The following is a 12,550-nucleotide window of genomic DNA, read 5'->3' on the forward strand; positions in this document are numbered from 1 at the left end:
GAAAAAGCGATTGAGCCATCAACACCTTTATGGAGGAAAGGGTGCTTTGAAGGGATACCAATTTATGACCCCAGTGACAAGCACACTCCAGAACAACCTCCACACACTCCATCCGATTTCATTTCTCAAGATAGTGATATTTCCTTTAAAAAACAAGGTAATATTATGGTAACAATATATAAAAAAGTATCAGTTAGAGGCTGATATAGGATATCGACCTAGAGAATGGGGACAATAAATAAAATAATTATGCATGGAGAACATTCGGAATGCAGGTGTCATTAAAATCTATACCCCCCAAAAATATTCCATTGTTGACCTTAAGTATACTACTTTCAACAGACATTGCTACAGTTACAATCAGTGAGGATGATATTGAAGTGAGGGACATGATTGGTAAAGGGCAATTTGGTACTGTGCATAAAGGCACGTGGAAAGGAATGCAAGTTGCCATCAAGTGCATTGCAAAAGGGTATGGGGAACCAGATATGAAAGAAATAGACATCTGCAGGTTTGTATGAATAGAGTTTCCTTTGATATGTTACAGTACCTAGTTTAAGGCTTGACTAATTCAATTTTATACATACAGTTTCCTCCTGAAAATTTGAAAATTCGGTTACATTATTAAGTAAAAATAACTGACACGTATGCATGTACTGTAGTAATGCTATTTTAGTTAAACTGATAAATTGGATCTGATTTTTTTGCAGACGTCTCAAACATCCCAATGTTATCATGGTCCTTGGCTGGGTTGTTGGCGAAACAGACATTATGATTCTAATGAATTATATCAAAGGTATCAACCTAGCCTTTGCCATAGGATTGGCAAAATCAAAAAAAAAGGAGGTAGGCACCTAATTTGGAGACATAACATACTAATTACATATAATCATGTGTAGCTTGGAGGATGCCTTTAAAAAAGCATGAAAAAATCTCCTTTGAATACCCCAACAGGGAGGACAATGATGTATATTATTTATTTTTTAGTTAACTTAAGAATGTCAGGTTACGCATTCAACAATTAAATAGAGGTGATTGCGTACCATCTGATTAGCTCTCAGCAGTGCGATGTAAGTGTGAAGCACACTATTTTGATTTTTTTTTTTGGTATTTTTATTTATTTTTTCTTACGTTTTCCATATATTTACAATACTTCTAAAACACAGAAAAAATAGACATACTGTATATATATACACACATACAGATATCATTATTTGCATAGCAAGGCAATGGGGCTAGGAGTGGCAAATAAGATTCATCAAATTGGCAATATAGGATTCCATTTTATTCGGTGATACTGTATTTTTTTTCTTTTTCTCTTGTGATAGGGAATTCGACTTGATTAGTTATTATTAATCTTACACCATTTCGAGTTGTAAATCATACTCTTTTGAATTGAACCAAAATTTAATAACACTGCATGAAATGGGAAATTACGAGGGACTAAATAACCTTATCAGCAAAGGATAAATTGATCAATCTCAATAGTGAAATGTTTTAAAGTTTTTTTACTTATGTCTTGCTTGTTTGCAGATAACACTTTTAGATGACACCTACAATGGGTACATCATGTTCTACATTGCCCAAGGAATGACGTATCTGCATGAAAAGGGTGTAATACACCAGGATCTGAAGCCTGCAAATGTTATGGTACATATCTCAAAAGATACATTTTGTTTCTAAAATGTACAGTAAGATATTTCTTTGTAGTAATCCTCATACCATCATGGTTAAGTGAAGGCAAAATATATTAAGAAAAGATTTGATATTAAAGTTCTGCACTTTATTTCACTCTTTTTACAGATAGAGGACAAAACCTTGAAACCTATAATATGTGATTTTGGTGTCAGTAAGTTGAAAGATGGCACAATGGTTACCAATGTTGGTGGCAGTAATGCTGGGACACTGGCTTACCAGCACAAAGAGCAGCTTAAAGGGGAAAAACCTACCATGGCTGTAGATGTTTATTCCTTTGGAGTAATCATGGGAGAGGTATACAGCAGGAAAAAAGCATGGGATGGGATGAATGGACGGGAGGTCATGAATGCCATAGAAAGGGATGAATATCCCACCTTTCAGGACATTTCCACTGGTGCTCAAGAAGTGCTGTCTCTCTGTTTTCAACCCCCATCAAACAGACCTTCTTTCTTAGACCTTCTTCCTAAATTAGAGTTGCTCAATGAAGTTGATATTTGGTAAAATATTTATTGAGAAAAATGCAAGACAAGTGCCTCGTAAATTTCTGTTGCAGTTTCAAGTTTCAATACCCTACCAGTGAACTTTATGAATAAATCGGCCTCCTCTTTGAATGTCTGGGGAAGGTAATCAAGGTCTTGACCAAGGTCAAACTTTTCTTTCAAAAATGAAATGTCTGAATGGGACACTTCATGCTTCATATCTTGTGCACCTGTTGGGTAAAAAGCATTATTTTAATAATAAAAATTAATCTTGTTGAAATCTAAAAGTCAGCTTTGTGAGAAAGAAATACAAGATTATTCATTCCATTTTTTTAAGAAATTCGTTTTGAATAAAGATATGTTGGCAATATTTATGAATGTTAGCATGAGTAACATTTTATTATCTAGCTTACAGAGCAGTTCAGTTTTAAAACACAGTTCATGTTTTTTAGTTCAAATTTACTGTATATCCAGTTGATGAATATGTGTTATATATCTATATAAAATTATATAACAATTATTGTTTGGTAGTTAGAAAAATACAATTCATTAAGTGGTATCTGTTAAGGTACATAAATGTAATGATTTTGCAGTTATTGAATGATAAAATAACTGATGAATATATTACAGTTTCATTGATGAAAAATATCCCCATAAAATATCCTTAGGTTTTATGTCTACTATTGCAAGGGAACAGAAGTTTGTACAACCGTCCAGTGAAACAGGGCTTACCATGCATACTTGGAAGGTCAAACAAATCATTTGGTACTCCACAAGGACGGTCTTTTCCTTTCTGGAACCTTATTCTGTGTGAGTTCCAATCCTCTTGTATGTCATGAGCTTCTCTTTGCAGAAGAGGCATATAAACATAAAGCAGACATAACCTTCAAGAAAATGAAAAGAACAATTTGAGCATGACAGTGTCAAGTGTCAGTAACTTCGTTGGCATTAAAAAAATATTTTACTTCAATAATTATTGTCTACTTGCCAAACAAAGCCATAAATGAAAACAAGGTAATACTTAGCTATTTTTTTAACTTGCTGATGTAAGGTATTTCCTGGATTCCACTTTCCATCCAACTTCAACCGCTTGCAAAAAATAAACGTAAAAATTGATTAAACAATTGATGGAAATTTGGCAGTAGAGTGCAAACACTATAACCATGAAACAGTACTATATAAATAACACTAATTAGAACTAAATAGCACTAAAAAAACGTGGAGTTTGGGTAACCACATAAAGATGCAATAATTATGTTAAGCATACCCAGGAGTAATCCAGATGGAACTTGAAGCAGTCATTTGATTCTAACAAAGTACAAGCCCAAAATGACAATGTAATAACACACCTTAAACTGATCAATCCAAAATTGAAATCCTTCTTCCCTGTAATGTTGCCAAAACGACTCAATGGGCTAGTAATTAATAGAATGGGAATATTGTCAAAACTGATTAATAAACATTCTGTTAAATCCAAGGACTATAGAAGTTTGTTTACCTGATTATTTACTGAGGAGCCTTCAAAATAGCTGTCTTCTCCAGCTAAATCGTCTTTCCCATTTCTTCGTAAAAACATTTGGCATTTGCCAATTAAACCATTTTCAGTCCCAGGATCACATCTTACTCTAGTGGGACAACCTTTCAATTCATAAAATCAATTTCAGTTTTGATTGGCAATAAGCTAATAAGGCAATGAGATACTACAGCATTGTACCCTTGCAAGTATCTTCAATCTTCTCAATTGATTCCATGAAATGTTTTAATGTAATCCAAGGGTCTTTGTTTGTGACAAATACTTTAAGCCATAAAAGCTTCCTGCTATAACCTGAAGAGAAGATATGTAACATCATTTTACAATAATGTATACACTATCGTAAAAACATACATAGTATTCATGGTTAATACTCTTTTATGAAAGATACTGTAGGTTACATCTAATAATTTTAAAAGGAAATCAAACACCAACAGAAACATTACCATCAACTGCACCATGGGTATAGAAGCCCCATGTTGCAAGTTTATCGTTACCATCGATGTGCCAGGTGTAATTTGGTTCCCTGAAAATAAATACATATATAAAAACAGTATCAAATGCTATTGTTTTATCATGGCAAAGGTTGGTTTAACAATACTAACAAAACCACAAATTATGTAGAACATCACTCCAATGTGGATACATGTTCATTTTCAAATAGCCACAATAATGATAACTCTACATTTTACATTAGGGTTGAATTGAAGTATATAAGTAACAGCACCTTGGAATAGTAATTAGGATAATGCTTGCGTTTGTGTGCTGGTGCTTGCTTCTCAGCTCCAAGAACTTTCATGCAGGCAGCTACTTGATCCCTTTTAAAAATGTAAAATTTATACAATGAAATGTAAATGTTATGTTAGTTCCTCCTGTAAAGTAGAAGTTCCAAACTTTGTTTTGCTAATCTTCTGAATATTATGGATTCCACTGTGTTTTATTGTACAGTAGTTTACCTTTTTACCAGAATTCCCCTTCTCCTAAGTCGAGTCCACATCATTCTGTAGCCTAACTTGCAAGCACTTCCATCCATTTCATTCTATTATAAAAAAGAAGTATAAAGTGACCTTTGATTGAAGAGTTGCATAATTTTTTATTATTGTAAAAATGACCTTGTACTTACTATTATGGATAAAAGAACATCCTTAGGACGAAGGTTTGGGTCATGCCTAACAATTCCTTTTTCTCTCAGAAACTTTCCGAGTTTGCTTTCTCTAAATAAGCATATAACATAGATATACATGATCAGCTAGGCTACATAATTTACAGCTGTAAAAGTGGCCACTTTATAACAAAGGTTGTTTGCTTAAGTAATAAAGGTCTCAACAAGAGATCCACAGTGTTTTACTGACAACTACTTCAGTTGGGACTTTTGGAAAGTGGTAGGTTAATAGAGGTTCCATTGTATATTCAATATTCATTTGCATATGGGACCGCTCATTTTTTGGCCCTAGTAGGGGAAGGGAGGAGCTCAGCCATAAAAATGGAAATTAACCAAGGGTTTGGGCTTAAAAATATATATAATATTTAAAGTGAAATAAAAACAGTGCTGTCTGAACAGTTAATTTGCTATTTGTTACGAAAAAAGTGATGGAATTTAGAAGGTTTTAAATACCCCAGAAGTGGGTTGGGGGGGGGGGGGGGGGGGAGCTTGAGAAAAATGATATGTTAGACACATTAAGCTTCCCAAAACCAACCCAACCCCGATAAAAAAAATGAACGGTCCCTAACAACCTCTCAACCCTCAGGGCTTAAATCTTAACATTGGTAAATTTGTGGACTTACGAGCAAGTGATATTGCATTTGATCTGAAGAATTTTTAACAACGTCTTCATGGGTTTATTCAACTGGATCTGCCTTTCCAAAAATTGTACAACATCTGGCGGACAAAACAAAGCAATAAATAAACTATAAACTACTACTACTACCACTACTACTTATTTTCTTTAATGAGAAAACGATACACAATAATCCCTCAGAACAATCAAAGCTTACCTTCCAAATCACCTTCTGTATCCGCCATTTTGTTCGTACTAAAACGAGGGGGACTGAGAACAAGTAGCCAGTCTCCCTTAGGTATTGAGCAAGTAACGCCTGCCGTTTTCTTTTCAAAAAGTGAAAATGCACAAAAGGAAAAGTCACGTCTAAGCGAAAGTCGGAAAGACGAATATTGACAAAGGCGAAAATCAATAAAGCGAAAATAGAGAAAAGAAGAACTGACTTTGACTTTTGCGTATAAACGAATTTAGACTTTACCAATTTTACCAATTTTGTGGTTTTGACTTTGGATGACCGTTGTCGGCCACCGTAGTCAAATAGACACTTATATTAAGTTCACTGAGGCGGAAGTGCTTGATGCACTTTGTGAAGAATTGTTGAACGAATGGTAAATCTTTTAAGTAATTTTCTAATGAGGTCAGTAGTGTTTGCGATGTAGGGCAGGCAAGCAAATCCAATGATCTTGTCTTGTGACACTTATTTTCCAACATCTTTACAGCGGTTTTCGATATTCTGCGAACCAGGTAGTTACAAGCTGCATGCTGTACTTTGTTTTTTCGCTGCCGTCCATCAAAAATAATCAGTTAGTACCTTTTATATTTTTGACTGAAAGCAGCCCAAATTCACAACAAGCCGTTGGAATGTCTGAGTCGCAAAATATCGAAAATCACAGTAATAAAGAAAATGTCTGTTTGGTTTTAAAAGTTGAATAAACTGGCACATTAAGTTTTAAATAGACGTCCCCTCCTAAAACAATGAGACAACCGATTTCCTGATGTGTGTACGCGTCTCCGCTTTTAATACGAATGTTTTTTTTTTTATTTCATCAGTCAAATCAAAGTGCACGATCATCCAGTGAATCAGAAAGTAACTCTTCAAACGACGAAGTAAGTATCGTAAAGAAAATCAATAATTGATTATAATTGCTTTTAAAAGTTGAATAAACTGGCACATTAAGTTTTTAATAGACTTCCCTCTAAAACAATAAAACAACCGATTTCCTGATGTGCGTAGGCTTCTCTCACTCTAATACGAATGTTTCTTTTTATACTTTCATCAGTCAAATCAAAGTGCAGAATCATCCAGTTACTTAGAAAGTCATAGATCCCCTTCTTCAAGTACGGTAACACCAATGACTAACTCTTCAAATGACGGAGGTGACCTTTTAGAGAGTTTTAGCAATCTAAATCTTAAGACTAATGAGACCCCCTACGAGTGGCTGAAAGATCATCCTTGGCAAGATCATGAAGCTAATGATTACTTAAATAAAGACTTTGCTAAACAGATCAGCTGTTCAAAGAGATACCCAATCCCCCAAAAGTGGAAACGGGGGGAGCGTAATATTGATCTTCGAAGAGTTTGCAGTGACCTTCCCAGCCTCATACCAGATATAAAACAGAGCGAGACCCAGTCTGATGATGGCCAGGAACATAATACAAAAAAAAAAAAAGAAAAAAAAAAAAAAAAAAAAGAACCTTATACAGCTCAGCCTTTACCTGGTACCACAAATGAAGATTTTGAGGAAGAGAGTCTCGATGTCGACGGATACATACTAAAAGTGAGTGTCCCTAGACGTAAGAAAACGTTCTTAAAAAAGTCTGTCTCGTTTACGTCTGCTAAGCGCCCTAATCTTACTAGAAGATGGATTTTTATTCCTTCATATAGGCGCGCAAACTGTGGTCTTTTTGACTGGAGTGAAGCGGGCATAGATGAAGAGATCACCATTAGAATAATTGTAGTACGGCCAAGTGAGTTTAAGGAATATCAGAAGCATTGTGGTAATTATTTGCCCATCATTAGTCTCCCAGTCAACGAAACAGGTGTCGGGTACGCAAGGTACTGGATTCAAAAGATCGCAACTTCACTGGGCCTCGAGTATATTTGGATGATTGACGATGATGTAAAACAGTTTTATGAAGTTCACCCAAAACGTCGTCGTAAACTAAAAAAGAGATACTATTCACGTCGCCGAAGATTCAATGAAGTTTTTACGAAATTTGAAAGCATTGTTAAAGCAAATGAGGGGAACAATTTGGTTGCAATAAGTCCCGTAGTTTTCCCCAATTTAAAGTTTAAAGAGGAAGAAGCCTTTGTGCGTAAGCCTCCTAGAGCTGCAGTATTCCTAAATCTAAAGCTCATCAATAAAAAAGGCGTTAGGTATCGCCCTCAGCTTGCAAGGTTTGAGGATATGTTATTCGGTAAAGAATGCGAGGGAAAAAACCTCAAAGTGATAATGTGGCGACGAGTTCAAGTTTACTGCATGAATTGGAGAAAAAAAGGAAGTGGTTCGCCTGGTGGTGATGGTGGTGGTGGTGGTGATGATGGTGGTGGTGATGATGGTGGTGGTGGTGGTGGTGATGATGGTGGTGATGATGAAGGTGGTGGTGGTGATGGTGGTGATGGTGATGGTGGTGATGGTGATGATGATAGTGCTGGTGGTGAATGAGGTAGTGAAGATATAATATATACAGCTGACATTCATTATTTGTTGGACACGTCTAATATAAAACTACACCAATGTGTAGAGAAAATAAATCGGTTAGAAACATGCAGTATTGGGTCGAATTAAAAATACAAATTCAAAATTATTGAAGCAAAAAATATTTGAAAATCATCATCATTATTCTCATTGTTTACGCATGGCCCTATTTTAAGTATTACAGGTCAAAATAAATACATTTTCCCAGTATGACGTCACAGTCAAAAATATAAACCTTCATAACTTAGAAACGCATCACTCAAATTTAGAAATATTTCACCATTCAACTATTTATACTTAATGTAGAATCAATACTGAAAGTATTGTGTCAGGCTTTAGGTGCACTTTTAAATCAGCTCTATAAATAAATGGCAAGTGAAACGTAATAATTTTAGAAGCTTTAAAAGATAATAAAATGTTTCGTACGATTTTGACCCTTCTTTATTGTCTTATCGCTTCTCCTCCCTCTTAATCTCCTCCTCCTATTCTATTCCACCTCCTCCTCCCCTACTTCTCAGGGGCGTATCGAGGTCTCGATTATAGGCGGACGATGTACCATTTTCCCGCCAAATCCACAGGAATCCCGCATGAATTAATAACATTTTGCTCCCCTCCCTACGCTAGTGCTCCTCCCCTTCCTCTTTATTCTCGTACTCCTCCTGCTGCTCCTTGTTCTCGTCCTTCTCGTTAGTGCTCCTCGTCCTTGTTCTGCTCCTCGTCCTCCTCCTTAGTGCTCCTCGCTGGTCGTATGCTCAAAGATTTTATCTTTCTCTACATCCACATTTTTAATCAATGAACGGAATGATCCCAACATAGATTCAACATATGCAGGGTGAATTTATGTCGAGTCAAAAGACGGGATATTTTTTCAGGGTCTTTAAAATTTACGGCAAGTAGATGTGAACTAAATCGGATTTTTGATGGGGAGGTCGGGAGGTCGTGGTTGGGATCCCGGCAGGACCAACACTCATGCAGGGTTCATGAAGGAGGAAAGGTAAGGAGAAAGTGCTGCTTTTGTAATTACATGTCACTCTCCACACTCACATTACTAACCAACATCGGAGGGACGTAAAAGAACCACTGAGGACGTAAAGAAACCCTGGCAGTGACCACCCTCAGTTCCTACACTTCATACTAACCATCTCTCATGCTTGTAAATTGCATAAAAAGCAATCTGTCATTCACAACTCAATGTAAAGCGCATTTGATTATATCCATTGAGAAAGGACGCTAGGTGAATCAGTACCGACAAGGTTACAGTAAATCAATATTTATTTATTTATTTATTATTTAGTTAGTCAGTTAGTTATCTATTTATTTATTGTTATTATTTATTTATTATTATTTTTATTATTATTATTATTTTATTCATTTATTTATTTTTAATTAATTAATTAATTTGTTTTATTTATTTTTTCCTAAGCGCGCGCGAATTTGTTTAATTTAATGCGCGCGCACATATGCCATGGTTTGATCGCGTTTTTCTTTGTCAATATGTAATGTTTTTTATTTCCCTGAGGATGGCCGAGTAAGCCGAAAGCTCGGAACATATGTATTAAATCTATGGTTGGTACGACAAATTATCATGAATTATAATTTAGTTTTCACAGTCATACGACATCTAAATGATAAATCGTTATTGAATATCAATTATTGATTATTAATGACAAATAGACCTTGATTCTCACAACAAGATACAGCACCCAAACATTGATTGTTTCTTGATGGTCGCCGGGGCGTTTTTCACAGCTTCAGATACTTTTTTAGCTTCTTTGTCTGCCGCTGTAGCGTGTTTAATAATGTCTGGACGGTTGATTCCTTGTGATAAACAAATATTGATATCTAATATTTAATATAGGATATGTATCTAATTATTAAAGATTATTTAAGATTTATAGCTAACACATTAGTCAAATCCAACTAGTTGGTCTATCATCAAATGCTGCGTTCTCATTGCATGAGAAATTTCAAGTACTTCTAGGATTTAATAAGAAAACTAGTTGTAAGAGACAACGTTTCGCCGTCATCTCGACAACATCATCAGGTCTAATGAAAACTGTAAAACACCTGAGATGTTGTCGAGATGAAAGCGAAACGTCGTCTTCTACAACTAGTTTTAAATTTTATTATATAATTACCAATGAAATATCTAATTTTCTCTATTTCGAAAAATTGATATCTTCACACGTGAAAATAACATGATATTTTCACGTGTGAAAATAACATCATTGCGATGGCTATTCAAAAATACACGGAAAGAATTGCCTGAAAAAGCCAAAACATACTTCATTGATAATTATATAATAAACAGAATATTACATGGTCACTTGGAGATAGGAATTTTATCTTCTCGTGTTGAAAATCGCTCACTCGTGAGAGATCTTTTCAACACTCGAAGATAAATTTCGTATCTCCGCGCGCCCATGTAATATCCTCTATGTATTCCAAAAAGTACCTTTTATCAAACTTTTAGAATTAAAATATTAATTTAATTGATTAATTTTAATTAATTTAATTAATTTTAAGAACTTTTAAAATTCAAATTAATATCAAGGATTTTCTTATTCGCTTGACAACCTGTCATTTTTAATTTTAAAAAACTTATCCCGCAGGATTTCTATTCTTAAATGAAATATGAGCTTAGAATAAATAAAACAAAAAGAAATTCAGTTGTCTAGTACTTACCAATGTCGTCTTTTTGCTTTTCGAGCTGTTTGTCTTCTTCGTTGTATCTGATTTAAAAACAACAAAAATAAGGCAATTTAAAATGGGGATCGGCTAGGTCTGGACTGGTACAGCCTTTGGACTGATCTAAGTCAGGGCACGGCTAACTTACAGATTGAACCCTGAAACAACCTCTGGGCTGATCTAAGTCAGGGCATGGCTAACTTACAGATTGAACCCTGAAACAACCTCTGGGCTGATCTATGTCAGGGCATGGCTAACTCACAGATCGAACCCTGGAACAACCTCTGGGCTGATCTAAGTCAGGGCATGGCTAACTCACAGATCGAACCCTGGAACAACCTCTGGGCTGATCTAAGTCAGGGCATGGCTAACTCACAGATAGAACCCTGAAACAACCTCTGGGCTGATCTAAGTCAGGGCATGGCTAACTCACAGATCGAACCCTGAAACAACCTCTGGGCTGATCTAAATCAGTGCACGGCTAACTTACAGATTGAACCTTGAATTAACCTCTGGAATCTTTACACTATGATATCATAAATGTTTTCTTTCGAAAGTCATGACTCTAATGTCTTTGACACCAGTAGCAACACATGTGAATGCGTTACAACGGGTATAATGTATGTATGACGTCAAAAATGACGTCACTTACTGAGTGTAGGTTTGGACCCCACCCCCCTCCCTCAAAATCCTGGACCCTCCCTTATATGTTACTTTTCACTTACTTGTGTTGAGCTGCTTCCATTTCTGAGATCAAGTGCTCTCTCTTTTCGACCACGACAAGCATTTCCTGCAACAGTTCTTTCTCGTTGGATTTATCATACTCGGTCTTGCTGTTCTCTGTCGGTGTAAAGTAAAATAATAGACCTCTTTATCTTGGGCGCAATGTTCCCCCATTTCAGACCACGTGTCATTCTCTTGAGAATAGACTCGTATCCATATTCACGTGCGCAACCGTTAAACAAAGAAATGTTACTTAAGAGCAACACACGGTCTGAATGGGGAAACGGTGAACTGCTTTAAAGACATCTTTATCTTGGGCGTAATGTTTACCCATTTCAGACCACGTGTCATTCTCTTGAGAATAAGATTCTTTGTTTGAATTGTATCCATATTCATGTATCTTCTCATGCGCAACCGTTAAACAAAGAAATGTTACTCTAGGGAATGACGTGGTCGAAATGGGAAAAGATTACGCCCAAGGTAAAGAGGTCTTTTGCCAAATGATTGTCACAAAAGTTTGTGAAACTATAGAAATACAAGTGAGAGCTTATTATTTTGGAATTTTGGGCACAAGTCAAAATTAAAGGCGCTCAAGAAGCGCATGTGGTTAGTCCAAAGAAGTAAAATGAACGGTGTGAGGACAGGGGAGTTAATACTAAAGTCTTCAAAAGGCATTAACAATTCATGATTACAACCATGTGATCAGAACGGACCAAGGAAATGAACTCGTATATAAAATCAAGAAAGGGTATTTCCCATGAACTTTAAAAATTTGTCAAAAGTGGAACGTAAATCCTCAGTGTACATACATGGGAAATTATGCGCATGATGATCAGAAGGGCCTAAGGCAGTTTTCATAACTTTCAATTTTTGTACATTTTCGATTATTTTATTTAAAATTTTTGGTTTTATTAGGCTGGAGGTTTTTAATGCCATATAAAAAAATTCGAACCA

General features: G+C 35.7%; 3 protein-coding genes and 1 long non-coding RNA gene across 4 annotated transcripts in view; 2 read left to right on the forward strand and 2 right to left on the reverse strand.

Annotated features, from left to right (window-relative positions):
- LOC148910346 (uncharacterized) overlaps positions 1 to 8,613 on the forward strand; it is a 28,033-nt gene extending 19,420 nt beyond the window's left edge. Inside the window, exons 3-4 of the mRNA XM_089031619.1 lie at positions 6,537 to 6,593; positions 6,767 to 8,613. Of these exons, the coding sequence (XP_088887745.1) occupies positions 6,839 to 8,152 (1,314 nt within the window). The 5' untranslated portion in view covers positions 6,537 to 6,593; positions 6,767 to 6,838 and the 3' untranslated portion in view covers positions 8,153 to 8,613. The remainder of the gene's footprint in view (positions 1 to 6,536; positions 6,594 to 6,766) is intronic.
- LOC116306492 (uncharacterized) lies at positions 3 to 3,654 on the forward strand. The gene is made up of 5 exons (XM_089031622.1): positions 3 to 157; positions 343 to 511; positions 711 to 846; positions 1,534 to 1,650; positions 1,804 to 3,654. Exons 2-5 carry the CDS (start codon positions 390 to 392, stop codon positions 2,197 to 2,199), a joined length of 771 nt encoding a protein of 256 aa, XP_088887748.1. The 5' UTR covers positions 3 to 157; positions 343 to 389; the 3' UTR covers positions 2,200 to 3,654.
- LOC116306494 (uncharacterized) lies at positions 1,762 to 5,731 on the reverse strand. Its single transcript, XM_089032042.1, has 12 exons — positions 5,704 to 5,731; positions 5,494 to 5,587; positions 4,832 to 4,922; positions 4,665 to 4,747; positions 4,401 to 4,526; positions 4,155 to 4,234; positions 3,892 to 4,002; positions 3,676 to 3,815; positions 3,527 to 3,592; positions 3,220 to 3,266; positions 2,910 to 3,061; positions 1,762 to 2,407 (listed from the first exon to the last, which is right to left on the reverse strand). The coding sequence occupies exons 1-12, from the start codon at positions 5,729 to 5,731 to the stop codon at positions 2,205 to 2,207; spliced, it is 1,221 nt and encodes a 406-aa protein (XP_088888168.1). The 3' UTR covers positions 1,762 to 2,204.
- Positions 8,614 to 9,439: 826 nt separating the features above from the next.
- On the reverse strand, positions 9,440 to 11,930 carry LOC148910347 (uncharacterized). The gene is made up of 4 exons (XR_016120110.1): positions 11,927 to 11,930; positions 11,599 to 11,713; positions 10,871 to 10,917; positions 9,440 to 10,003 (listed from the first exon to the last, which is right to left on the reverse strand). It is a non-coding gene; the product is annotated as an uncharacterized LOC148910347 (long non-coding RNA).
- Positions 11,931 to 12,550: the final 620 nt, after the last annotated feature.

Source organism: Actinia tenebrosa, unplaced genomic scaffold (assembly GCF_029948245.1).
Source record: "Actinia tenebrosa isolate PJP-AT-01 unplaced genomic scaffold, QUT_ActTen_1.0 PGA_scaffold17__23_contigs__length_9995812, whole genome shotgun sequence".
NCBI lineage: Eukaryota > Metazoa > Cnidaria > Anthozoa > Actiniaria > Actiniidae > Actinia > Actinia tenebrosa.